Source organism: Vidua chalybeata, chromosome 17 (genome assembly GCF_026979565.1).
Source record: "Vidua chalybeata isolate OUT-0048 chromosome 17, bVidCha1 merged haplotype, whole genome shotgun sequence".
NCBI classification, from domain to species: domain Eukaryota; kingdom Metazoa; phylum Chordata; class Aves; order Passeriformes; family Viduidae; genus Vidua; species Vidua chalybeata.
In genome coordinates, this window is record NC_071546.1 from 1,979,204 (window position 1) to 2,004,871 (window position 25,668).

The 25,668-nt window shown below is 55.9% G+C and overlaps 1 protein-coding gene across 1 annotated transcript; it reads right to left on the reverse strand.

Annotated features, from left to right (window-relative positions):
- Positions 1-12,425: 12,425 nt before the first annotated feature.
- SNTA1 (syntrophin alpha 1) lies at positions 12,426-25,406 on the reverse strand. Its single transcript, XM_053958746.1, has 8 exons — positions 25,114-25,406; positions 22,666-22,851; positions 15,378-15,576; positions 15,079-15,286; positions 14,880-15,010; positions 13,829-14,025; positions 13,562-13,749; positions 12,426-13,291 (listed from the first exon to the last, which is right to left on the reverse strand). Exons 1-8 carry the CDS (start codon positions 25,376-25,378, stop codon positions 13,199-13,201), a joined length of 1,467 nt encoding a protein of 488 aa, XP_053814721.1. The 5' UTR covers positions 25,379-25,406; the 3' UTR covers positions 12,426-13,198.
- Positions 25,407-25,668: the final 262 nt, after the last annotated feature.

Genomic DNA, 25,668 nt, shown 5'->3' on the forward strand with positions numbered 1-25,668 from the left:
TACAGTCTTCATATTAATATGAAAACAGCATCTATGAGGAATACAGATAAAAGACTAAAGAGCCTTCCTGGTGGATAAGTCACTCCTAATTCCTTGATTTCTTTCTGCTTGTTCCCCAGAGCAAGCAGTGGAAGATACATAAATAAGTTTGCACATGTTTATTTAACCTCCCTGTTCAGCCAGTTTTCGTGGGGTTTGTATCCAAGATACCTGCACTGATGCCAGGAGGAGTCTGTGGTTGTCCCAGGAGTTGGTGCTTTTGTCCTGGTCCAGAACAAACCTTGGAATCAGGAGCAGGAAAATAAGGATGCACCAGACAAGATGAAGACTGAGAGGAATTAAAACACAGAGCAAACCTTGGAATTATGAGCAGGAAAATAAGGTTACTTCACACAAGGGAAAGGCTAAGAGGAATTTAAATATTCCAGGGAGATCTTGAGCTGAGTGGTCCTTGAGATGTATTTTCCTTGAGCTGAATTTTTCCACCTTCCTTTTCCCCCCTGCACAGAGTTAATTCTCAACCTTCTCTGGCTGCAAGGAAAGTAAAGCAGAGAAGAAAATTCTCCCTCCTTGTTAAAAATTGCAAGATTCCCAGCAGTGCACTGAGATCCAGATTTTGTCCCAAAGGGAGTCTTGGGGTCACCAGGGTCTCTGCTGCCCCCTCCACCCTCTGCCCATCTCCCGGGAAGTTTTTACTGGAGCAAGGAGGAAAGCTCCTCCCATAAAGGGTAGCCCGGGGTCTGCGGTGTTTTGTGTCAGCAAACGCTCAAAGGGCCGAATGCTCCTTCTGGAAATGGGCACCAGAACCCAGAAAACCAGCGAGGTCAGCTCAGATGATGCCTGAGCATCTTGAGCCTAAAAACTGCAGCTCATTCTGGCTCTTTTCAGGATTTAACAGTGGCCCAGCCAGGCTGAAGTTCTGGATTTATCACAGAATCATCCCAGAATGGTTTGGGTTGGAAGAGACCTTAAAGATACCTCATTCCACCCCCATGGCAGGGACACCTTCCACCATCCAAGGTTGCTCCCAGCCATGTCCAACCTGGCCCTGGACACTTCCAGGGATCCAGGGGCAGCCACAGCTTCTCTGGGCACCCTGTGCCAGGGCCTGCCCACCCTCTCAGGAACAATTCCTTCCCAGTATCCCATCTAACCCTGCCTTCTGGCAGTGGGAGCCATTCCCTGTGTCCTGTCCCTCCACCCCTTGTCCCCAGTCCCTCTCCAGCTCTCCTGGAGCCCCTTCAGGCCCTGCAAGGGGCTCTGAGCTCTCCCTGGAGCCTCCTTTCCTCCAGGCTTTCCCAGCCACAGCTGCTGTTGATCTCCCGGCCCGTCTGTCCCGGGCAGCAGCGGGATCATTCGCAGGATGGTTGAGGGAGACGCCTCCACCCTCGGTTTCTCCTCAGTTAGAGGCAAGGTACGACACTGGGGCTCAGCCGAGACCATTTCCCGCGAGCAGGAGCAGCATCCCGGCGGGATGCGGAGGGATGGAGCTGCCGCACGCCTCGAGCTCCCCCTGCAGCGCCCAGGGCACAGCGCCTGGGGGACCAAAGCCACCAAGTCCAACCAAAATCCCCCTTTGGAGCCCCAAAACTGCCCCTCGCCATTGACACGGTGCCAAGCCGGAGCACGGGTGACCCCCGGTGTGGAAGGAGGTGCTGGGAGAGTCTCCTCTCCCTCTTTATCCCATTTGCCGTGTTTTAGCAGTACCTAAAGGAGCAGCAGCCAGAGCTGCGGGCTCTGCTGAGGGGGTCCCTCAGTGAGGGTGACAGGGACAGAACAAGCCCCCACATCCCCCTGCTGCCTCCTGCCTCCAGCAGCCAGCCCTCACCTTCCTGCTCTGGCCACATTTCAGGAATATTTGTGCAAACTGCGCTTATTTTGCACTCTGTGTCCATAGATGTAATGGAAGGGGGGAAAACCACTGATATTTTGAGATGCCTTTTTCAGAAACAGACATTTCCAAAATTTCCAGAGCCCTAGGATCATTTTGGCTTGAGAGCTGCACTCTGGCCCGTTCCTAGTGGCTTTGATGCAATTTTGGATTTGCTCTCTAATGGAGAAGGGAGCTATTTATGTATTTATATATTTATAGCTCTGCTGGCCTGTGCTGGGCATTAACACTATCCTGGAGCCAAGAACCTCAATTCCTGCCTTAGGCTAAAATGACATGGATATCAGAGCCACCCCACAAGGGAAAAGGGCAGGCTGAGGAGATTGGGAATCATGTCCACAGGAAATCCCCTTGGCTGCAGGATATGGAGATGAGGCCTGAGCCCAGGTTATAGGGCTGGGAGTCCTCAGCTCCCTGGTCCCAGTGTTTTGGTGGGAATGTGAGCAAAGCCACACCAGCACAGGGGATGCTGGGCCTGCAGTGTCACTGCCGGGGGCTCTGCAGGCAATTTGTGCTTCTCTTGCTTCCCTCTAAACATAAAGGTTCTGGGAATTACCATCCACTCCACTCTCACTGCCCTGAGCCAGGATAGCATCCCTGGGGTGGGGATGGGCTGTGGGGTGGTAGAGCCAACATGCAGTGCCCAGGTCCTGTGCTATCCCTGGCTCTCAAGAGATGCAGGATATTTCCTCCTGTGGGATCTATCTGTGGGATGACTTCTCCCTGCTGCAGGATGCCCACTGCTGCCTTGTGCAGGCTGCCCTAGAACAGAGACCAGACAGAGCTAGAGAATAAAGCAGGGATTTATTAAAAAGCCTCAATGGATCCACCTTGGGCAGCACCAGAGCCCAGCCAGGGCTGCAGCCAAGAGGAACCAAAATGGTCCCAAAATGCACGAGCGCTCCCGGGGGCTCTCACTGGGATCAGCTCTGCTCCATTTGCACCTTGCAGTTCATTGTCCCATTGCAGCTTTAGCCCAGGCACTCCCATCCTGCTTGTTTTTCTCTCTCCAGCCCATGCTGTTTGTGCTCCTGGGCCTGAGATTTGGATCATTTGTCCTTGGTGCCCAGCTGGAGCAGGAATTGTTTTGTCTCTCTGCTCTGTGCAGAGAGCTCACCATCCCCTCATATGAAGCTCAGAAGTGCACACTGAAGCAGCTCAGAACCTGAAAAATATAAAAACTAAAACCTGAGACTTCACACAGAGGGTTTTCTCTGGGCAGCAGATTACTTCAGCCCCAGGTCTGTGCTCTCCCCTGGAGAGCACGGCAGAGTGCCAGCAGCATCCAGGGATGCCATCTCCCTTCCCTCAGCACTCTGGTGAGGCCAGAAATATTCCCCGGTGTTTTGCCAGGAGAGATTCCCTGGGACAGTGCTGCCAGTCTGCCCTGGGTGGGTGTGGGCATGGCAGGGTCACCACAGGCAGTGTGCAGCAGCAGCAGGAGGGAGAAGTAACAGTTCACAGAATAGAATTACAGAATATCCTGAGGTGGAAGGGACCCACCAGGATTATGGGAGTCCAACTCCTAACCCTGCACAGAACAACTCCAAGAATCCCACCATGTGACCCACTAAGGCATCCCAGCAGCAGAGGTGTCAGAGCAGGGAGGATGCAGCCTGTGGGTTTGGGTCAATTTTTTCCCTTTCTCTCTCCATTCCTAGGTCAGGTTCCCCCCTCCACAGGGCAGTGAGCACCCACAAGAAGGATTCAGGCTGGGGTACCCCAAGGGGGTGTTTTTACCCCACATCTCAGTGCTGTCAGCAGGCAGGACCCTGAGATGCCCCAGGCTGAACCCCAAAACCCAGAGAGAGCCATGAAACAGCCCCAAAGCTCTGAGCTGCCCCAGCACACACAGGCTCCTGTGGCTGCCAGGATATCCCTCCCTGCCCTGTGCTTCAGCTCTGCTCCTCCCTGCACAGTCCTGCACCACCAGGACACAAGCTGTCCCTTGTCTGGGCGTGCCAGGGCACGGGCATGGGGACATGGAGGTCCAGCCAGGTGCTCCACACCTGGAGCAAGGTGGTTTTCCCAGGGTATCCCAGCCCTGCCCCCCACACCAGGCAGGTTCAGACACCTGGACTTTTCCACTGAGGAGGTGACCCCTGCAGGGTCCCGGGGCTCCCCTGCAGCCCATCCTGCCCTGCACCAGCCCAGCCCCTCCATCTCCAGCCTTTTCCAGTGGATGTGCATGGCTCCAGGTGCACAGCAGGGTTCAGCTCATCCACGCTGCTCCCCCAGACATGGCGCAGGAATGTGGAGGAGCTGGAGGCAGCCCAGTCCTGGATCACAGAATATCCTGAGCTGGAAGTGATGCCTCAGGTTTTAGATTTTATATTTTTCAGATTCTCTGCTACTTCAGTGTGCACTTCTGAGCTTCATATTGTGGGATGGTGAGCTCTCTGCACAGAGCAGGGAGACAAAACAATTCCTTCTCCAGCTGGGCACCAAGGACAAATGATCCAAACCTCAGGCCCAGGAGCACAAACAGCGTGGGCTGGAGAGAGAAAAACAAGCAGGATGGGAGTGCATGGGCTAAAGCTGGAATGGGACAATGAACTGCAAGGTGCAAATGGAGCAGAGCTGATCCCAGTGAGAGCCCCCGGGAGCGCTCGTGCATTTTGGGACCATTTTGGTTCATCCTGGGGCAGCCCTGGCTGGGCTCTGGTGCTGCCCAAGGTGGATCCATGGAGGAGATCCTTGGAATAAATCCCTGCTTTATTCTTTAGCTCTGTCTGGCCTCTGTTCTAGGGCAGCCTGCACAAGGCTCCACAGGGCCCACAAGGGTCAGCAAAGACCAGCTCCTGGCTGTGGCCATGGGCTGTGCCCCATGCTCCTGCCAGGGCTGTGTCCCCATCCCTACCTGCAGAAGGTGGCAGAACTGCTGGCATCACTTCCTGGGCTCCTCTGGCTCGTTCTTCACTTTGCTGCACAATATTTCATCATCCACCTCACTGAAATGTATATTTCCCTTTTAAGAGCTCTCCTAGAATAATATATTTTTTTATTATCGTGACAGTGAGGGCTCCTGTTGCCATGGCTACATGCCCTTTGCTGGAGCAGGAGCTTTCTGGGTATTGGAAATTCCGCAATTTTTCCTGATCTACATGGTTTGATTTTATTTTATTTTAATTTGGTATTTATTCCCATTATCATCTGCTGAAACAACAGGTCATTTATACTGCATATGGATGTGTCACCAGTACAGCAAAGCCTTCAGAAACAACCTTCTGCTTTCAGAAGGAATTATTTTGGGGAGGAAAAGATCTCCCATGCAGCATTGATAATATATAATATAACAAAACCACAGGAACTCTGAATAGGTCTCATCTGTATCTCACTACATCATACATTAAATCCCATTTCTGAACTCCGGAATGAGTGTTATAAAACCAAGCCAAATTTTCTGTGCTTTTCATCTCATTGCTGTAAAACAAACCTTTATCTTCTGGTTGTCAATTGAGCCCCACTCTGGACTGAGCCTCTTGAAACCTCATTTATTTGAGAACACATGGAGGGAAATTAAATGGATGTATTAAATTGAGAGATGATAGATAGATAGATAGATAGATAGATAGACAGACAGAAAGAACAATTCCAGTTTTTGCTCCAGCATTTCCTTACAGACAAGTGCCGTAACGTTTACATTTGGAAAGGGATCACACATGGACAAGGACATTACAGGAATTTTCCCAAAGGTTTTCATTCCTTGGGATATTTCATGGTGCAGGATTGTGCTCTTCTTCTGCTGTCAACACACACTGGGAGGGAGCAGGGATGTGCCCATTTTACAGAAAGGGAAACTGAGGCACAAAGCCAACCCATCCCTGCTCCCAAAGAAAATGAGTAGCAGAGTTGAGGTGAAAACCTCTGAATTTCTGCTGATTTTTTCCCCAGTGTTTTTAGTAACAGCATCCAAACCACTTGTCCTTGTCTCCTGGTGAGGAGGATGATCCAGGTGTCACCTGTGGGTTCTTTTCCCTGTTTCATCAGGAGCAGGGATGCTGCATGACACCCATTTGCTTCCCTCCCTCTGTACTCTCGGCTTGTATTTTATTTTTAACTAAAAATAGTAGAAATAAGAGAGCAAATGCTCCAGAAACTTGAAGATTTGCCTACAGTAAGGCAAAAGGTAGTCTTAAAAGGAAGCAGGTGAAGCGAGGTACTGAGTGGATTTAGCTGGAGCCCACAGGAGAGTCCTGGGAGGGGAGGTGAAGCTCCTGGAGAGTGTGTGATGGCAAGGAAACAGCAGCTGGGGAAGGGAAAAATGGGAATGTCCTCACCTGGGGACGGAAAATGAGGGAAAAGGTATTTATATTCCCACCTCAGCCTCGTGGAGAGGCCAGCTCTGCCTGGAACAGAGGCAGGGAGAGGCAAAGGGACATGCCAAAGGGACTGAGGAACAGCCTCAGCTGGACTGAGGTCCCACCTGGGCACAGCATCTCCCTGCCCACACCAACCTGCTCTGTGTCCCCACAACAAGCTGCACCAAGGGAAATACAGGTTGGATATTAGGAAAGAGTTTTTCACAGAAAGAGTGATAAAGTTCTGGAATGGCTGCCGGGGGAGGTGGTGCAGTCCCCATCCCTGGGTGTGTTTAACAAAGCCTGGATGTGGCACTGGGTGCCAGGGTTTAGTTGAGCTGTTGGGGCTGGGTTGGACTCAATGATCTTGGAGGTCTCTTCCATCCTGGTCATTCTGTGAATTCTATGGATTCTGTGAGTTCTGTGGACAAGGAGATTTCCACCCAAGGACAAGGCTGAAAACTTCCCCCACCAGCTGCCCTGTTATTTTAGGGGACAGTCTCCCTGAGAATGTCACATGTTAAAACATCTTCCCCCAGTTTGCTACACCTCTAATTCCAACGGGAGAACAGGGTTATCCATGACTCATTTCTCCTGCCATCCATGAGATTCCACATCATGTCCTGTTCCCATGGAGATGTCACATGAGCCACCTGGAAGGGACCCAGCACCCAGCACTGGGGAGGCAGAAAAGGAGGAGCAAGCATTTTCCAGAGGGAATGAAAAGGGCAGGAATGTGGGAGAAAGCAGCAACCCAGTGGGCACAAGGGAAATTATCAGTTATCAGGTCCTGCTTCCCATCCCTGGCTTCCAGCAGCACCCATAGAGCAGGATGGGGTGTTTGGGTACTCTGAGCACCAACCCACGTTTGAGAGCTGACCATATTCAAAGTGCAATTTTTAGGTGCAATTTAATAAAGGTGAGAAATAAGCCTTAAAAAAAAAAAAAGAAAAAGAAAAAACAAAACAAAACAAAACAAAAAAAAAAAAACACACACCTGCTTTTCATAGAATCATGGAATATCCTGAGTTGGAAGGGACCCACAAGGATCATCAAGTCCAACTCCTGGCCCTGCACAGGACAACCCCCAGAATCTGTAGTTGTGACACAAATGCTGATCCCAGTTCTCATATCAAATCCTAAAGGGATGTCCCTGCACAGAACTTATGTTCTTCAGGAAAGCAGCTCATGGAGCAACACTGGGAAAATACAGCGAGAGCATTTTGGATAGCTTCAGTTCTGTAATTAAAACAAATGTATTAATTTATTAAGTATTGTATTAGCAAAGGAAGAAAATATCTAGAGTATTTTGGACTGTTTAAGGCTATTTCTGGGATGAGGTTGTCCTGGTTTTCAGCCTGAGTGCTCTGTTTGGAGGAGGCAGGAGGAGCACTGAACATCATGAGCAGCAGTGTGGGAAACCTTGTCCAAACACTTCCTCAATGGATTTAACTCCATAAAGTGGGAAGTTATCCCATGGGAGAAGACACTGCATGAGGACAAGGGGGATGGATGTAGGACCTGGGGGCTCCCAGGGGTGTTTTGGCTCCCAGAACACCCCAATGTCCCACTGGGACATTGGCTTTTATCCTCACCAGGTAAACATTGGGCTTGGTTCCCCTGGAGAATGGTCTGGAAAAACCCATCCCTGTCCAGGGATGTGCACGAGGATGGCACAGCCAAACTGCCACCATGGGGCACATGTGGGGCTGTGGAACCAGAGATGTGCCACAGGATGCACCAAGGGATGTGCCAAGGGATGCACTGAGGGATGTGCCATGGGACATGCCATGGGATGCAGTGAGGGATGTGCCATGGGATGTGCCATGGGATGCAGTGAGGGATGTGCCATGGGATGTGCCATGGGATGCAGTGAGGGATGTGCCATGGGATGTGCCATGGGAGGCACTGAGGGATGTGCCATGGGATGTGCCATGGGATGCAGTGAGGGATGTGCCATGGGATGTGCCATGGGAGGCACTGAGGGATGTGCCATGGGATGTGCCATGGGATGCAGTGAGGGATGTGCCATGGGATGTGCCATGGGATGCAGTGAGGGATGTGCCATGGGATGTGCCATGGGAGGCACTGAGGGATGTGCCATGGGATGTGCCATGGGATGTGCCATGGGATGTGCCATGGGATGTGCCATGGGATGCACTGAGGGATGTGCCATGGGATGTGCCATGGGATGCACTGAGGGATGTGCCATGGGATGTGCCATGGGATGCAGTGAGGGATGTGCCATGGGATGTGCCATGGGGTGCACTGAGGGATGTGCCATGGGATGTGCCATGGGATGCACTGAGGGATGTGCCATGGGATGTGCCATGGGATGCACTGAGGGATGTGCCATGGGATGTGCCATGGGATGCAGTGAGGGATGTGCCATGGGATGTGCCATGGGAGGCAGTGAGGGATGTGCCATGGGATGTGCCATGGGAGGCACTGAGGGATGTGCCATGGGATGTGCCATGGGAGGCACTGAGGGATGTGCCATGGGATGTGCCATGGGATGTGCCATGGGATGCACTGAGGGATGTGCCATGGGATGTGCCATGGGGTGCAGTGAGGGATGTGCCATGGGATGTGCCATGGGAGGCAGTGAGGGATGTGCCATGGGATGTGCCATGGGAGGCAGTGAGGGATGTGCCATGGGATGTGCCATGGGAGGCAGTGAGGGATGTGCCATGGGATGTGCCATGGGAGGCACCGAGGGACGTGCCACAGGATGCACCAAGTGCTCACATTCCAGGGAAGGATTCAGCCGAGGCTGAGCGAGAGAAAACATCCTCATTACAGCCTCAGATCCCTAACATTTAACACAGCTTCCCCACTCCCCCAGGGCTCCCTCCTGCGGAAGATCTCTCCTGTTTACACCCATCAAATATCAAATCCAGTTTCCTTGTGCCCTGATGGGGTGATGTAGGTGGGATCACACGAACTCCAGGTGAATATTGACTTTCCAATGACACTGTTCCAGCCCAAACACCACCCGCTGCACTGGGCAGCCAAAGGGGGCCGGCATGCCGGCGGTCCAGCAGAGGAATTATTTGATTCCCCTGCCCTGCAGCATGCTGTCTGGCAGGAAATTTTCATTTGGTCTCTTCAACTCGAGAACCAATTGTAAATGTCAGTGCTAAACACTCAGATTTAAGTGTTGGGTTGTCTTGTTTGATTATGGCACTGAAAGGTCACAGCTGACTAATGGAAGTACAAGCGGTGTCAGGAGGGAAACTGTGTTCTGACAGGGGTGAGCAAACACCTGGGGACAACCTAATCACTCTTCCCGCTGCATCTCTCTCTTCCCTCTCCAGCTCCTTCAGTCAGGGCTGTTTTTCAGGTCTTACAACCTGAAAAAGCCATTTCTGGGGAAAATTCCTGCTCGTGATGTTGCTGTCGGGGATGCCGACAGCGCTGGGTTTCCTTGCGGAGGAAACAGAGCTCATCTAACCACGGCCTGGCTGGATTTTCTCCCAAAGGGGAAGGGATTGAACCAGAATTGGGCTGCTGCCACCCCCACTGGCATCACCCACATCTCTCCATGCATGGCTTGGGCTTTGATGCCAAAGTCTCTGTGCCTCCACTTCCATTCCCCATTTCGGCCCTGCTCTGGCAACCAGCATCCCAAGAGCTCCACAGAGTAGAGAGCAGAACAGGGCTGTTTTCCCTCTTCCCTTCCCATTCCCCACCCCTCACACACCTTTAAATTCCCCTTGCCCTGAGCTGTTCCAGTTGTAGTGACCAAATAAAACTCCAACTGCCTCAAAGTGACCGAGCTGTAAAAATCTGCTTTAACCTGAGGATTCCCATCATTCCAGGTCTGTAAGCAGAGTTCATTATATTTATTTTAAAGCTGCTTTTAAAAATATTAGTCCATCTGCCGGGCACAATAAAACCCTTAGGAGCTTCTACTCCTCTCCAGAGAACAGCGTGGTAGTCCCAAGCAGGAATGTTCATCACTCCATACAGATGCCATCCTGCACTGGGATCCAGTCCCTGCTGCCCACCCCAAAATCTTCCCTGGGCAGAGAAATTCAGTGATTCCAGATGTCTGAATGTTTCTGACATTTACATCAATGAGCATTGGAAATTTTGGGAAAACTAGGAGTGTTAGGGAATAACTGCAATGTTTTTCCCCCAAGACTCTAAGGCCTCGATTTTATGGTACCAGCCTGGAAAATAGCCAAGGTCCCCAGGGTGCTCACAGCACCCCTCCAGACATCTTCCCAAGAATCCAACATGCTGCTGGGCTTAGGGAGAGTTCTCCAGCTACCTGAGCCTCCTTTTCTGCAGGCTGAGCCCCCCCCAGCTCCCTCAGCCCCTCCTGGTGCTCCAGACCCTCAGTACAGGAGGCAGTTGCCTATTGACAGGCTGCCCTGCAGGAGCATCCCTGGGGAAAGGATCCTGTTAAGAGACGGATGGTGCCAGAAGGGTGAAGAGGCTGAGAAACCACCATAAAATGTGGAAAGGGAAAAAATCCACATACCATCACCAAATGCAAAGAAAGCCAAGAAAATAAATATCCAACTCCAAATGGAGCTATTTCCTCCCCAGCTCAGGCATGGAGCAGCAGTGCTGGGAAAGTCAAAGCAGTTTGTGGTCTGTAAGATTAATAGGAAATCTGTTCTGGATTGGGAACGATTCCCTCTTTTATTGCAATGAACCCCAAAGAGTAATGGCTGCAGGGCAAGAAGAGGAAGGTAAATTGCAGTAATAATGTGTTTCCTTGTGCTGACATGCTTTTGATCATAGAAAAATACACCATCTGTTTCTAAATTACTTGTTGTATTGATTTAACAGTTAGGAATGGGGGCGGAGGGGATCTCTTTTTTTTCTTTTGCAAATCCATTTTGCGAGGTCTCCTGGAAATCTGACAGTTATGTGCAATAAGAAGTAAGGGCTTGTTCATCAGAAAAGATTCCTGCTGTCAGCGATGGGGCTGTGCTGGGAGGGACGGGACATCCCCTTCCTCTCCATCACCCTGTCCTGCCAGCAGCTGTGCAGCTGAGTGCTGATGTACCCAGGAGGAATTATTTCTTACACCAAATAAACTCTTACTGTGCTGCTTCTCCCCTGTGAGGGTGGGCAGGCCCTGGCACAGGGCATCTAGAGAAGCTGTGGCTGCCCCTGGATCCCTGGAAATGTCCAAGGCCAGGCTGGATGGGGATTGGAGCAGCCTGGGACAGTGGAAGGTCCCCACCCATGGAATGAGATGAGCTGTAAGTTCCCTTCCAACCCAAACCTGTGGTTCCACGGTTCCTCCCTGCCCAGATCACACCCACCTCACTGCCCTTATTGCTCTCTATTTCTACAGATTTCCTTCCTTTCTTTGCAACTTCTCCCCCTGCACCCCAAAGGCTGCCACGGCACCAGGGTCCCTGCCCTGGGGAGCAGTTCAGCACATGGCAAAAGCACATGTGTCACCCCAATACGTCCCTCAAGGCTCCCCCTTCACAGGGCAGCAGGATACCTGACATCATTGAAAACCACAGACTCAGAGAAGGTCTGGGTTGGAAGGAACTTCAAGCCCAGCTCATTCCATCCCCTCCCATGGCAGGGACACCTTCCCCTATCCCAGGTTGCTCCAAGCTCCATCCAACCTGGCCTTGGACACTTCCAGGGATCCAGGGGCAGCCACAGCTTCTCTGGTATTTTGCTGCTAATCAGTTGTTGTTTCTCTGCCTGCAGCCTGACTGTTTTAGTCCCTGGCCAATGGCTTTCCTGGGAGACTCCAGGTGCCCCCATGGACAGGGCCAGTCCAGAAGGAGGAGGTTAACCCAGAACTTGGCACTGCAGTGATGCAAACAGCTCATTCCTGTTTTCCCAACAACTTTCCAAGCCTCTGCTGCTGCTCAGTCAGGCAGTTGTGATTTTTGGAAAAATATAAAAAACAAAACACAACTTTCTTGAGTTTGGAAATGATGCCCACCCTCCTCTGAGCATCCTAAAGTGCAGGTAATCCAATCCCACTTGATCACCATTACCAAAGCTGGTGCTGGCATCAGCATATCCTTCTCTGCCACTCCCAGCACAGTGTTTGGCACCTTAAAGACATTGTATCCCCACCTGAACCCCTCACAGTGTCCCCAGCACCACCAGCTCACAGCAGCCTCCAGGCAAATCCCTTCCTCCCCCTGGTGGAAAACACCCCAAGGCTCAGCCCAGGCACCAACCACAAACCGATTTTCAACTTCTCCAAGTGAAACCAGGAGACGGATCTTGGCTCCTGCTGGTTGTGATCTGCAAAGTTTATTTAACCCCCCCAAAAAATGCATTTTCATGCAGAATCTTTTGGTTCATAAAAGAAGTCATTCCGCAGCAGCTACCTGACAACCCCCCCCCCCAAACCGAGAAATAAAGTGACCCCAGAATGCACAAAACCAAACGAACCGTCCAACTCCAACAGAGAAAACTGGTTCCTATCATTCCATACAATATGGAAAAATTTGGCAAATACAGCTGATCTTGCAGTTCCTGTCCCTTAAGCACTTTAGGGCTGCTTTGGCCTCCAGCCCTTGGGTTGCCTGTGTGAAAAAAAGACACAGGGGTCCTTGTGCTGCAGGACCTGGGGACTCTCCAAGGGGTCCAACCCAGGTGCGGAAGAGCTGCCGCATCAGCATTTGGAAGTGGGCAATATAAATATAAAACATGAATACAAATGGGTTCTTTGTACACAAAATATCATCTCTCAAGGCACTGGGGTGATGGCCACGTGTCCACTCGTGGGCTCCCAATGGGCTTCTCCAGCCACCAAGGAAGGAGGGGAGGAAGGCACCGGGGAAGTCCTGGTGCTGCCATCCAAGAGGGGTTTCACCCCACTGCTGCCCCCAAATGCCCTGAGGGGGGTTTTTCCTGGCTGGATGGTGCTTCTCCTTAGTGGGGGTGGACTGATTCCATGGGGGCTGCAGTCTCCTTGGGGTGGCTAGGGCTGGGTTCGGCCAGGAGGGAGATGCATAGATGTGCCGGGGGCTTGGGCTGCTCCGGCCACTGCTGGGCTCCCTCGTCACGCCAGCAGCCCCAGCCGGGTCACCTTGGCCGACAGGAATGAGTGGATGATGAAGACGATGGTCTTGGGGCAGGAGTGAAGGTCCAATTGCTACAAAAAAGAAAAGGGAGAATGTTTCCAATGGGGAGGGCTGTTCCTGCAGCAGCCAGCTTTCAGCCAGGTACCACCCAGAGCTCCCCAAACCCACCACAGCTTTACTGGGGCCCTGGGAAGGGCTGTGCACCCTGGCTGGGGTGGGCAGACGGGGCCACGTGTCACCCCTATGCCAGGCAGGACGGACGCCATGAGCAGGGTGGGCGCTCTGCTCCCCTTCTGCCCCCGGGAGCATGAGTGGGGCTGCTGAAGGCAAAGCCAACTCACGATCTCTCCCTCTGGTCCACCGAAGTCCAGGTAGAGCATCTTGATGCCATCATCCGAGGACATCTGCAGCTTCTCAAAGGGCTGCTGGAGCAGGATGGTCCTGCTGAGCCCGGGTTCGCTGGTGGAGATGGTGAAGCCCTTGTCGATGTGGACGGTCAGGGTGCAATCCTGCCCCTTCCATGTGCAGGCTGAGGACAGGGATGAGACAGGTGTGAGCCGGGGGTCCCACTGCACCCCCTGCCCCCCCCACCCCGGGCCCCCGCTGACCTGCCGAGACCTCCTGGGCCAGCTCGGCGGCGCCGTGGGTGCCATCCACCAGCAGGCGCGTCCACAGGGCGAGCTCTCGGGGGCTCTCCAAGCTGAAGAGATGGGTCTGCACGCCCAGGCGGCCGCCGGCGCGCAGCGCGAAGGAGCGCTCGGCTTCGTAGGGCGCCGAGCCCTTGGCCGGCCCCGAGTGCACCAGCCTGCGCCACGGCCAGCGCTCAGCACCGCGCCCCGCACGGCCCCGGCGCCGCCACAGCACCGACCCAGCACCGCACCCCGCACCATCCCAGTGCTGGACCGACCCAGCTCTGCACCCCTGCACCGCAACATGCCAGCACCAACACAGCACCGCCCAGCACCGCACCCCTGCACTGCCCCGGCACCACACACCGAACATCCCAGCACTGCCCATCAGCACCGCACCGCCTCAGCACCGCACCTCAGCATCGCTCCTGGCACAGCTCAAGCCCCGCTTCGCATCCCGCACAGCTCCAACACTGCCCCGCAACCAGCACAGCCCCAGCACGATCTGGCATCCCGCACGGCCCCGGCACAGCCCCAGCGCCTCACCCCGCTCCGCCGCGCAGCGGGGCCGCCAGGGGGCGCTGCAGCCCCGCGGATGAGGCCCCGCAGCGCCCGCGCTGGAGCCACCCCCGGAGCCGCCCCCGCCCCAAAACCCCGCCCGAACCCCGCCCAGAGCCCACGCCCTCCACCCTGAAACCCCGCCCCAACCTTGTCCCGAATCCCTCCCTCAAAACCCGCCCTGAAAACCGGCCCCGACACCCGCCCGAAATGCCCGTCCCATCCCCGCAACTCAGTACCACTGTGCCCATTGCCCTGACACCACCCCTGGACGTTGTCACCACCCCGGCGCCCTAAGCCCCCGCACTATGCCCGAGACTCTGCCACCAACCCTTGGACACTGTCACCACTTTGGGGGTCTGACACCAGCCCTGGGTTCTGCCCAGACTCCCAGACCCTAGCACTGCCCCCAGGGACTGCCACCACCCTATCCTTGAACGGGGCAGGAGGGCACTGAGCTGGTGGCCCCTACCTGGTGGCGATGAGCGGGTAGCTGTGCGTGGGCTTGCCCAGGGCGTCCCGGCTCTGCGGCAGGCTCCCGTACAGCAGCAGCTCCTTCTCTGTGAGCACGGCCAGGAGGTTCCTGGTGCCGGCGCTGGGGAGCTGTAAAGGGACTGCGTCAGGGCCACCGGCAGCAGGGTGGCACAGGGTGGCGGGGGACCGGGGGGTACCTGCTCGGTCAGCCAGCCCACGTGCTTGACGTCCCGTCCGGCCACCGTGCCAGCCCCCGCCAGCTGTGCCCGCAGCTCCTCCTTCACCGGCGGCAGCAGCGCGGCCGCGTTGGCCTGGATGGCGCCGAGCCACGACTGCGCCGTGGCCTCATCCTTGGCCCGCAGGAAGAGGGCAACGCGCCCGTCCGCCGAGCACACCTCCAGGTACCTGCAGGGACACGGCCCCGATGAGTCCCTGCCCGCCCTCGGCTCCCCGGGCCATCGCGGTGGCATGGCCCGCCCCAGTGCCAGGCGCTGACCTGTGCTCCGGGTCGGTGGGGAGGCACTTGCGGGACACGTAGCACATCTTCAGAGGGACACTCCGGCTCTCCCGGAGCTCCCGAGGGGACAGCAGAGGGGATGATCGCTTCTGCTGGGCAGCAGGAGAGGGGTCCCAGCTGACCGTGGCACCCGACGAGGAGTTCTTGAAGTAGGGCGAGATCTCCTTCATGTACTTCACTGGAAGAGAGGCAGCACCCACTGAGGACACGGCCCAGGCCAGGGCAGCCTCGTCCTACCCTGCTGAAACCTCCACACTCTCCCTGCATCAGAGCTGCTGAGCCCTCCATTAGCTCCCCAGAGCTGCCACCCATGGCTGCTGCAGTTCCCTGCCCCTGCGGCTGCAGGGGTGGCACTGGTGGGCGAGGTCACACAGGGAGTGACACGGAATCACAGAATGGTTTGAGTTGAAATGAACCTTCAAGATCATCCCATTGCAACCCCCTCATTCCATTACTGAGGATTTCCAGCAGCATTAAAGGGACCTTCACGCTGGCACATTCATGCCAGAGCTTGTAGGGCATAAGGGGAAGATGTGTGTAGATGTCAGCAGGGCTTTCCTGCATGGTGCAGGGGGATGGAGCATTGTGTGGCTCTTGGGAGGATTGAGGATTTGTACACTGACCCCAGGAATGGTAAGGGTTCTGCTGGTAGAGACAATGACAGGAGCTTGTGGCCTCAGTGATAAGAGCAATTGCTTTAGGAACAGAAGAACATTGCTTATCACAGAATCATCTGGCTTGGAAGGGAGCTTAAAGCCCATCTCAATCCACCCCTGCCATGGGCAGGGACACCTTCCACTGTCCCAGGCTGCTCCAAGCCCTGTCCAACCTGTCCTTGGACACTTCCAGGGATCCAGGGGCAGCCACAGCTGCTCTGGGCACCCTGTGCCAGGGCCTCCCCACCCTCACATGACACCTTGAACCTTCCCAGTACCTCAGCTCCACCACTGCAGCCTGGGGAGCTCTTCAAGAGGGATTTAAAACGGCCTTTCCCCCCCTTTTTCCTTCCCTTTAACCCAGATCAGTTCACAGATCCAGGCCTGAGCAGTTCCCTAGGGCAGCACACACAGCCAGGGGTGGGGAATGGGAAAGAGTCCCAGGCCAAAATTACACAGTCCAAACTGTGCTGGTACAGCCAGTCCCGCTGCCAGCTGAGGAACAGTGCTCAAATACCCTGGCTTGGCCCCAGGAAAAGCCTTGGAGAGCGTGCTCTCTGCTCGTACAGCCCTGCCCCGTGAGCCTCAAACCAGGGACAAGAAACCAGTGCTCACTGAGCCTGGCTCCAGAGCCCTCAGAGCCACACTGGGATGGCAGCTGGTTCCAGAGGTTTGGGAAAAGGGGAAGATGAAAGGTACCACAAATTGACAGGGCTCCACAGCCACATCCTGAAAATGAGTTTGGCAATGCTGGCTGAAAAACTCCAGCTGAGCAGGCGGGATGCCAGTCCTGGTCCTGCCCTGGGGTAGCATGGGACCAGCTACTGACTCCAGGGAAGGGTTTCCCTCTGGAGGCCCTTAGGAAAACACCACGGAACAGACACGTGCCTGCAGCCACGTCCCCAGCCATCCTGGCTGCTTCCACTCCAGGTCCAAGCCAGCAGAGTGGGTGGCAGGATGGGGGACACAAGTTTGGCTTTGCAGCCAACCCTTGTGGGTGGCTGGATGGGCCCAGCTCCATCGCTGCAGCCAAGCCACAGCAGCCTGACGTGCTGCCAGAAAGGAGCCCTTTACCCACCAGGAAAGAGTCTGCATGCACCCACTCCCAAACTTCACCTGGCCACTAGATGGGTCATCTCCTACCCATCTTCCCCTGAGGTCACGGCCCCAAGGCCGCCAGAGCTCCAGGAGTGTTTGAACAATGCTTTCAGGGATGCTCAGGGTGGGATTGTTGGGATGTCTGTGCAGGGCCATGGGTTGGACTGCATGATCCTGGTGGGTCCCTTCCAACTCAGCCTATTCTGTGCTCTCCCCTTTCATTCCTATCCCAGTGAGCTCCCTAAAACCCCTAAATCCTGACAGGCCTGCAGGAGCTGTGTGGAGCCAGAGCCCCGTGGGTGCTCTGCGGGACGCGGCTATAAATGGCCACGGTGCTGTGCCACGTGGGCCGGGTCACCCCGCGGTGGCCCCGGGGCCAAGGCGGCGGCGGGGGGCCATCAGCCTAGTGCCCTGCGCCTCCCGTTACAAAAATAGCCACGTTCCCGCAGGCATCCGAGCCGCGCTGGATCTGACTCGAGCCATTAATCTTGGCAGCGAGGACCTGCCATTATCCCGGTGCCTGGGAACTAATTGGAGTTCAGAAAGATGCCATTGAGCCGCTGAAACCCGAGCGGCGTCCCTGCGCCAGCCCCTGGCTCCCCGGGCACGCGGAGGACGTCACGGGCATTAGCTGGGCGGTGCCGGGGTCACGTCCCGAGGGAGCCGCGGAGGGCAGGAGCAGTGCCCAGTGCACAGGGACAGGGCACGGAGAATGAGGCAACAGGCAGGGTCTAATGTCTCGGATACGTGGCTTTAAGGAGGCTTTCAGGCTGGTCGCAAAGCACGGGGGTCCTGAGCCAGCACGGGGAGCTGGGAGGTGCTGGAGGCTGTGACACTCCCTGGCCAAGGCCAGATCATCGTCCCATGGGAACTGCTGTCCCCTCCAGTGACCCCAGCACTGGCTTCACAGCGGGCTGACTTACACTTCTGCCAGTCCCTTCACTGTAGTTGGTATTGAATGGATTAATTAATTTCATCCATTTCAAAGCAAACAACTCAGACCATATCATGCAGTGGTAACTAGTGGTAACTGTAATTCTTGAAGTTTTTTTTCTTTCAATTAGCACCTTGCAGTGCTGGGGCTCCTGCCTGCTCCCTGGCAGTCTACACCCTCCAAAAATCACTGGGCAGCAACACTGCCTGGCTGCTGTAAACTAAAAGTCACCTACAGCAGACACACAGCCCTCAGTGGCTTCTGGGCTAATCCACATGGCCTCCAAAGCCACGTGGGCTCTCCAGGGAAAGAGCCTGTCCCACTGATCCCCTCCAGAACAGAGGACAGGGGACAAATAGGACCTTTAACTGCTCAGGGCTTTGCACTAAGGAAAACTTTGTTTTAGGGTTATGGGGAACAACAAAAGTCTCTGGGTGTGCAGCCACTCATCCCATGCCAGGACAGTGCCTCTGCAGAGGGCCAGGTGGTGGCACAGGGGCTCCCAATCACTGGAGCATCCCATGTGTCCTGAAACCTGGAGTGAGCTGTACCAGGGACATGTTTAACCAAAGGCCCTGGGTCTGCCTCTGTGTGGCAGCTGTTTTTTTTCTCCCCAGCATGCCAGAAAGGGGCAGAACCATCAAAATTCCTTGGTTTGACTTCTTGGCTAGAAATTCTCCCCCTCCATCAGCCCATCCCTCAAAAGGATGGAGAACAATCACAAACCAACCACTCCTGGCACCCTGGATCCTGAGTCAGCACAACCTGCCCCACGCATCCCCACGGCTCAGCACTGCTCAGAGCCAAGCCTGACCCCACAGAGCTTCACTGAGGAGCCACAATGCTTCCTCCAGGCTGGAAAACAGACATGGACACCCAGAGCAGTTCAAGAACACCCTCTCACCGCTTGGGTCACCTGCACACTCTGCTTCAGATCACAGCGTGGATTCAAAGAAGAGGTTCCAGACTCCATTTCTGGTCAGGAGTAGGATGGTACTGCTGTTTCTTCCCAGCAGCATCTACACAGCTCAGCAAGGCTATCACATCAGATGAGCTCCTGGAGATTGAGTGCTGGCCCTACAGAGATGCTAACCCCACCTCCAGCTGGTCCCTCTCTGCCTCAGGATTAATGAGGCAAAATTGGCCTGTTAAACTGGGGGGCTGAGCAAACACACATCCCAAAGAGACACCCTGAAATGACCTGCCAGCTCCAACCCAATGTTCTGATGTGTTTCCAGAAAGGCCAACACAGTCCCCAGCAGCCCACCCTGGGACCATGCCCTGCCCCTGGCTCCAAGCATGAACACAACAGCAGCTCCTTGTCCCAGCTGCCTCAGCTCAAGTCCTTCTACCCCAGGGAGGAAGATGCCATGGGATGCTGCAGGGTGAGGTGCCACTGCTGTCCCTCCTGCCCCAGGATCCCATCCCAGCACTCAGTGCCACATTCCATGCCCCAGCTCTTTGCTAAACATTCCCCTGTGCTGCACCGTCAGCAGGGACATCATGGGACAACTCTCCGTGTTTCCAGGGAGGAGAAACAAACCCAGGAAACTCCCCAGGGAAAGCAAAGCTTCAGAGCAGCAACGTGTGGAGGTGGCAGATGTGCCCCATCACCTCTTGGCATCATCCCTAGGGCAGATCCAAAGCCTTCCTTCCCACGGTTATGGCAACCAGCACTCTGGAGAATCCCCAGCCCCACTCTCTCCCAGCACCCATTTTTCTGAATTTCAAATCCCAAGCTATTACTTGGCCAAGCAAGTCCTAAAGAGCAGAGATAGCCCCAGGAGCATCCCTGTGGCAAATAAGTCATGGATGTGAGATGCCTACAGCTACCCCAACCCCTTCTCCCCACTGCTCCCAGTTCTTCACCCATGACAGTACAGCACAGGGGCCTCACCAGGAAAACCACTGCTGACCCCAGAACCCTTCTGAGGGCAGCTGGAAGGATGTTTATCAGCCTTCCCCCTGCCATGGAGTCTCTGGATTCCAAGCAATGAAAATAAGGAAAAAAAAAAAAAAAAAAACAAGGGAAAAATAAGGCAAGGGAGAGCAACTCTCCCTGAAATAACAATGTAATATAAATATAGTCCAACTCCTCCGGCAAATACCAAGAGAATAGTTTGGCACATTCAAAAAAAATCTTGGCAGGACACATGGAGAGGTATCTGCATGTCCTCACGCCTGGGCAGCAATGACACCCAGGAGCCTGAAGCCAAGCTGAGCAGCCCAGGGTGAAATCTGGCATGTGGAGCCACTGCTGATGCTCACACTAAAACACATCACCTCTCAGCTCTGCCACTTTGGGGAGTCTCAGTCCAGCTCACTGCCCTGTGAGGAGGTGCCAGCTCTCCTAGTTTTGTTACCTGCTGCAATGCCACCTGCAAACCACCCTAAAAGCTCCAAAACCAAAAATGACTGCAGCCAGGAGCAGCAAGGAATGAACAGATACTGGCTGTGCCAAATACTCTGGGTTAGCACTCAGAGCACCATAAGGAAAGCTGGAGTCACACCTGGCAGCATGTGGGGAGCAGAAAGTGTCTAAGTAATGTTAAGGTGCTCTTTTTTAAGCTCTGCCTTCTCCAAGCAGGAGAAGTCAGCAGGGAACACCCCAGTTTAACACCCTTCAGGCACTTTAAGGCCATCCCCTGCCCCTCAGCCCTGCCACCTCTCCCTGGGGCAGGGCATTTGGCAGCCAGCTCCTGGAGAGCCACAGGGGTGACAGGTACAAGGCAGGGTCACCACCTCCACAGGGCAGTGACAGCCTGACCATGGCACAGTGCCAGCCTGCCATCCCCATGGCAGAGCTGCACTGTGCCAGCAAGCCCAAAAACAGGGAGGGGATGGAGATGTACCATGTTTATCAGTGACATCAGTGAGCAGATGAGCCGCACAGATCCCTTCCCTGCTCTGGCTGGACCCCAGCAACATCAGATACAAACTCATCCCAGAGCTCCAGAGTGCTGTAGTGGGAGCCAGCCCAGCCCCAGTCTCTTCCCAAGGGTACCTGCTGGGAGTTTTAATTAATTAAGAAACCCAGCAGATCATACCTGAGCTCAGCAAGCTACAGCAAAAGCCCTGCCTGCAACTGCCTCCCAGGAGGGAGACCTGGATCCCAGGGGATGGAGGAGGAGGAGGGGTCCAGGGAGAGAAACTGTTGTCTCCAGAAAGAGCAGCTCCTCTCCACCTCTGGCTGGAGCTCTGGCAGAAGGGAAACGGGAAACCAGCACCAAAGGATGAACAGAAGATAATGGAGGGAGGGTGGTCCAAGAGCAGCAGCTCCAGGCAGGAGTTTCACAGACTCACAAAGAAAGAAGCTCTTGTATTTTTCTTTGGTCAGAAAAAAACAACAAAACCACCCCACCACCAACCCTATCTGCTCCCAGCAGCTGTGCAGAGCAGCACATTCCTCCAGCTGAACCGTGGTCCTGAGGCTCCCAGGAGAAGAGGAATCCACAGCAGAAAGGGCTGAGTAAAGCTAAAAATGAAAATCTGGAGCTGAGACAGTCTGGGGAAGGCACAGGAAAGCCGGAGCCACCATGGTCGCTGGCAGCACAGCACACAGAACTGCTTTGTTCAGGGACAGCCCTGAGCACTGCCCCCAAATCAAACCTCCCTTTGGAACCTGGGAAGGGTCTCTGGTGCCAAGACCCCCCCTGCTAAGCAGGGTGACCCCAGGGACTGGTTGGAATGAGGGGAGGGGAAGGCTGCTTTCCTGAGGGACAGATCTGGGATGCTCATCCCACCCTGGCTGAGCTGGCAGAGGGTGGGCAAACATGGACAGATACGAGGTGAAGGGTGGCCAGAGAAGAATGGGGTCTCTCCCTCAGGACTCCCGTGGTCCCAACCCATCAACCCTCACCCAGTCCTCAAGAAGGGCTTGAGGGGGCTCCTACAGTGTGCCAGCCCTCTCAGGACTCAGAGACCAGGGACCATCTGCCTGGTACCGAGAGGGAGCCTGTTCCCAGGGAACAGCCTGCTCCAGGGTGGTGAAGGCTGCATCCCTGGGTTTTTAGCCTCAGCTTCCAGGGATCCCCTTGGTGGGCAGCATCCCCTGGATGGGTAGTTCCTGAGCAGGCCCTGCCTCACCTTCCACCTGCCCAAAACCCACCCAGCAAACCTCAAGGTGCTCAGCAGGAGTGGGGGACCAGTGCACCCCCTCCCTGCTGGCATAAACCTACACCAGCCAGGGATGTGGGTTTAAATTAAAACCACAGGAAAAGTAGCTGATGTTTTCTCTTGCCCAAGGAACTGCAGACATGGGGGTGATGCCGTGCAATGAAAGAATCCCAAATCCCAGAAACTTGTCCCGCACCTCCCACTGCTGCCTGCCTGAGGTCCCACAGCGGGGTGACAGAGCCTCTGGGCACGGAGCACTGGCACACACATCCCTCCCTCTTCGGAAGGAGACAGGGAGATCCCAGCAGTTACCTCCAGCTCTCCGGATGAGCAAATTACCCTGCATATGTTGTTTTCCATTTGAAAGAGTATGCAAATGCAGCTGCAGATGATATGCCACCCCTATGTCATCCCAGTACAGGAAGGAGAACCATTCTGCCCTCATCACATCTTTGCCTCCTACCTTCCAAGATCACTTCCTTGCCCGTCTTCTTCAAGGCCTGCACGGCCTCATCGTGGGTGGCCTCGGACAGGTCGGTGCCATTGACGGCGAGGATGGCATCCCCCACGTACAGCGCCTCGGTCTGGTCTGCTGCCAGCCCCTTAAAGATCTTGGAGATCAAGATGGGCATTTTATTCTCTCGGCCACCTTGAAACAGAAGAGACAGGGAGCGGTTGTGGCTGTAGGAGCACTTGGAGGAGTGTGTGGGGAGGGGGATGCTCTGGTGCCAGATGGTCTCAGCAAGGCTGAGCCTTTCTGCTGGCATTCAATGCACTGTGCCAGGTCAGCCCTCTGCCCACTCCCCCACAAACCCACAGGACACCTGTACCAACCACAGCAGCCAAAGTACCATGAGGCTTTACAGCTGATGAAGTGATTGCTCCAAAACCACTCAGATCGGTCACAGATTATTCACAGACTGAACACGTACCCTGGCCATCTCCCCATCAGTTTTGGCAGGAAAGTGTATCATTATTTGCATTATTAATCGTGTGTGCTGAGCAACTATCCTGGCTCTAAGGACTTTATGATCTCAACAGATAAGACAGCTGAATGTTTTTGGAGAGGCCAAAGAGACAGGGAGAGGTGAACCAATCTGGCTGCATGTTCCTGTCTACACAGCAGCCCTATTTACTGGCTGCTCCCCGCTGTCCCGACTAAAAGAATGCTATTCAAACTCCCGGCGGCTTCGGGAGATCAATTTGCACATCGACTTTTGAACCCGCAGGGAGATCCGAGCTGCCTCCGTGCCAGGGCGCAGGGATGCAGCAGCCACTGCCCGCGGCAGCCGGGGATCAGCAGTGCCCGATGTGCCCTGCGCCCCGGGACAGCCTGTCCCGAGGAGTCTCCAAGAGATAATCCTCATCCCAGAGGGAGATGCTGAGCGCAGCCCGCTGTCACTGCCCGCCCCGGGCTGCCCCCAGCCAGTGCCACAGGCATTTCCTCGCTCAGCCGCCTGCCAAGCCAGCGAGGGCTCCGGTTATCAGCTGTCAGAGGCCCCGGCGGGGGCTGCTCCGTCCTTGCGCCAGTGGCTCCTCGCCCGGCTGCTAGTGCCGAGAGCCCTGCCAGAGCTAAGAACCTCCGCCAGCCCGGCTCTCGCTCGGCTTCCCGCTGTCCTGCCAGCCCCAAGCCACGTCCTGTGGCAGGACATTCAACCCCCGGGTGGCACCCAGTGTCCCTGCGTGAAACACGGCTGGCACACGAACAGCGACATGCCAACAGCCCGGTGAGGAGTGATGTCCTGCCCTACCAAGGCTGCCTCGCCCTCCACAACACCTTCCACTGCCCAGTTTTGATGGTAACTACATCTTTTCCACATACGTCACTGCAAAAGTAAAGTTTCAACTGAACCAAGGGAAGCTTCTCCTTTCCTGGGAGAGCCACAGAGCAAGCAATAACTTGGCAGCCAAGGGATGGTTACGAAAGGGGGTTTGTGCTTCCCAAAAAAAGGGCTGGCATGCTGGGACACCCTGCAGACACGGCCAGCAGTGTCGATCCAGTTCCAGCACCCGCACATTCACATTGCAAAACCTCCCCACTTGCAGAGGGAGCCGGAGGCTGCGTCTGTGTCCCCTGTGAGATGGGAGGAGAAGCCACGTCAGGAGGCGAGAGCTGTCCTGTCACTGCCCCCGGGGCGGCCGAGCCCGCTGCCTCGCACAGCCACGCTCCGTGACAGCCCTGTCCCTGTCTCCCCGCTGCCCTTTTCATCCTGCTTTCACAGTTCCAACACGCTCGGAGCCGCGTGAAAATCAAAGCCAAGCAGAAAGGCAGGAACGCCATCCCTGCCCTAAGAAGTTTTCAGCCTGAAGTTCAGGCGAGTCACCAAGGAGCGGGACAGCTCGGGAGGGAAAACAGACATTAAACAGGGAGGCTTCCCGCTGCCGCGCTTCCCGGGAGCACACATCTCCTACCCAGCGCCGGCAGATCTCCGGGGGCTTTACATCGCTCCCTTCGTTTTGCTGGCCGTTTTAAAGGGGCATTTCCCAACTCAGGAACACGGTAGGACAAGGACACGCCGTCCCAGCCCTCCCTTTGGCTGCTAAAGAGAAACTTTCGTGTAACCGCGTGCCCCCCCGCACCCCACCTGCCCCGTGAGACAGCACCCTACCCGTGGGTGCGGAGGGCAGGGGGTCCCCCTCCGGCTCACAAACCCTGGGGTGCCTCACCCGGCCCGGGGCACGGCGGGCAGACACTGGCCGGTCACTCCGCACCCCAAATCATCGCTCTTTCCGTAGGCTGGGAATGGTTCGGGTGCCGTCACTGCCACGTATCCCCTTCCCCGTCCTGAGCTGGGGCTGGGGGCTGTGAGCGGGGTTCGCTCCGAGGAGCCACGGGACCGCAGCAGCAACAGGTCCCGGTGCCGATGCCCCTCTCCCCGCGCCGCTCCGGGACCCCCGGGCCCGGCCTCACCTTTGATGCTGATGCCGAGCCCCCCCACGTCCTGCTTGACGACGCGCACGGTGCGCCTGATGTTGGCGAGCGCCTCGGGCGCGGCGGAGCCCGGCTCGCCGCCGTTCAGCTGCGCCGCCGGGGCCTCGGGGCCCGGCCCGGGGCCGTCTGCAGGGCTGACTCCCAGCACGTCCTCGGCCAGGGTGAGCAGGACGCGGAGCCACTGCCCGCTGGGGCCGCGCAGCTCCAGCAGCCCGGTGCGCGGGGCGCGCCTGCCCGCCGCCATCTTCGCGCGCTCCGCGTCCCACACCGCCCCGCGCCGCCCCTCAGCGCCCCGCGCACCGCCCGTCCCACACCGCCCCTCACCGCCCGTCCCACACCGCCCCTCACGGCCCCGCACCGCCCGTCCCACACCGCCCCTCACCGCCCGTCCCACACCGCCCCTCACGGCCCCGCACCGCCCGTCCCACACCGCCCCTCACCGCCCGTCCCACACTGCCCCTCACGGCCCCTCACCGCCCGTCCCACACCGCCCCTCACGGCTCCGCACCGCCCGTCCCCGTCCCACACCGCCCC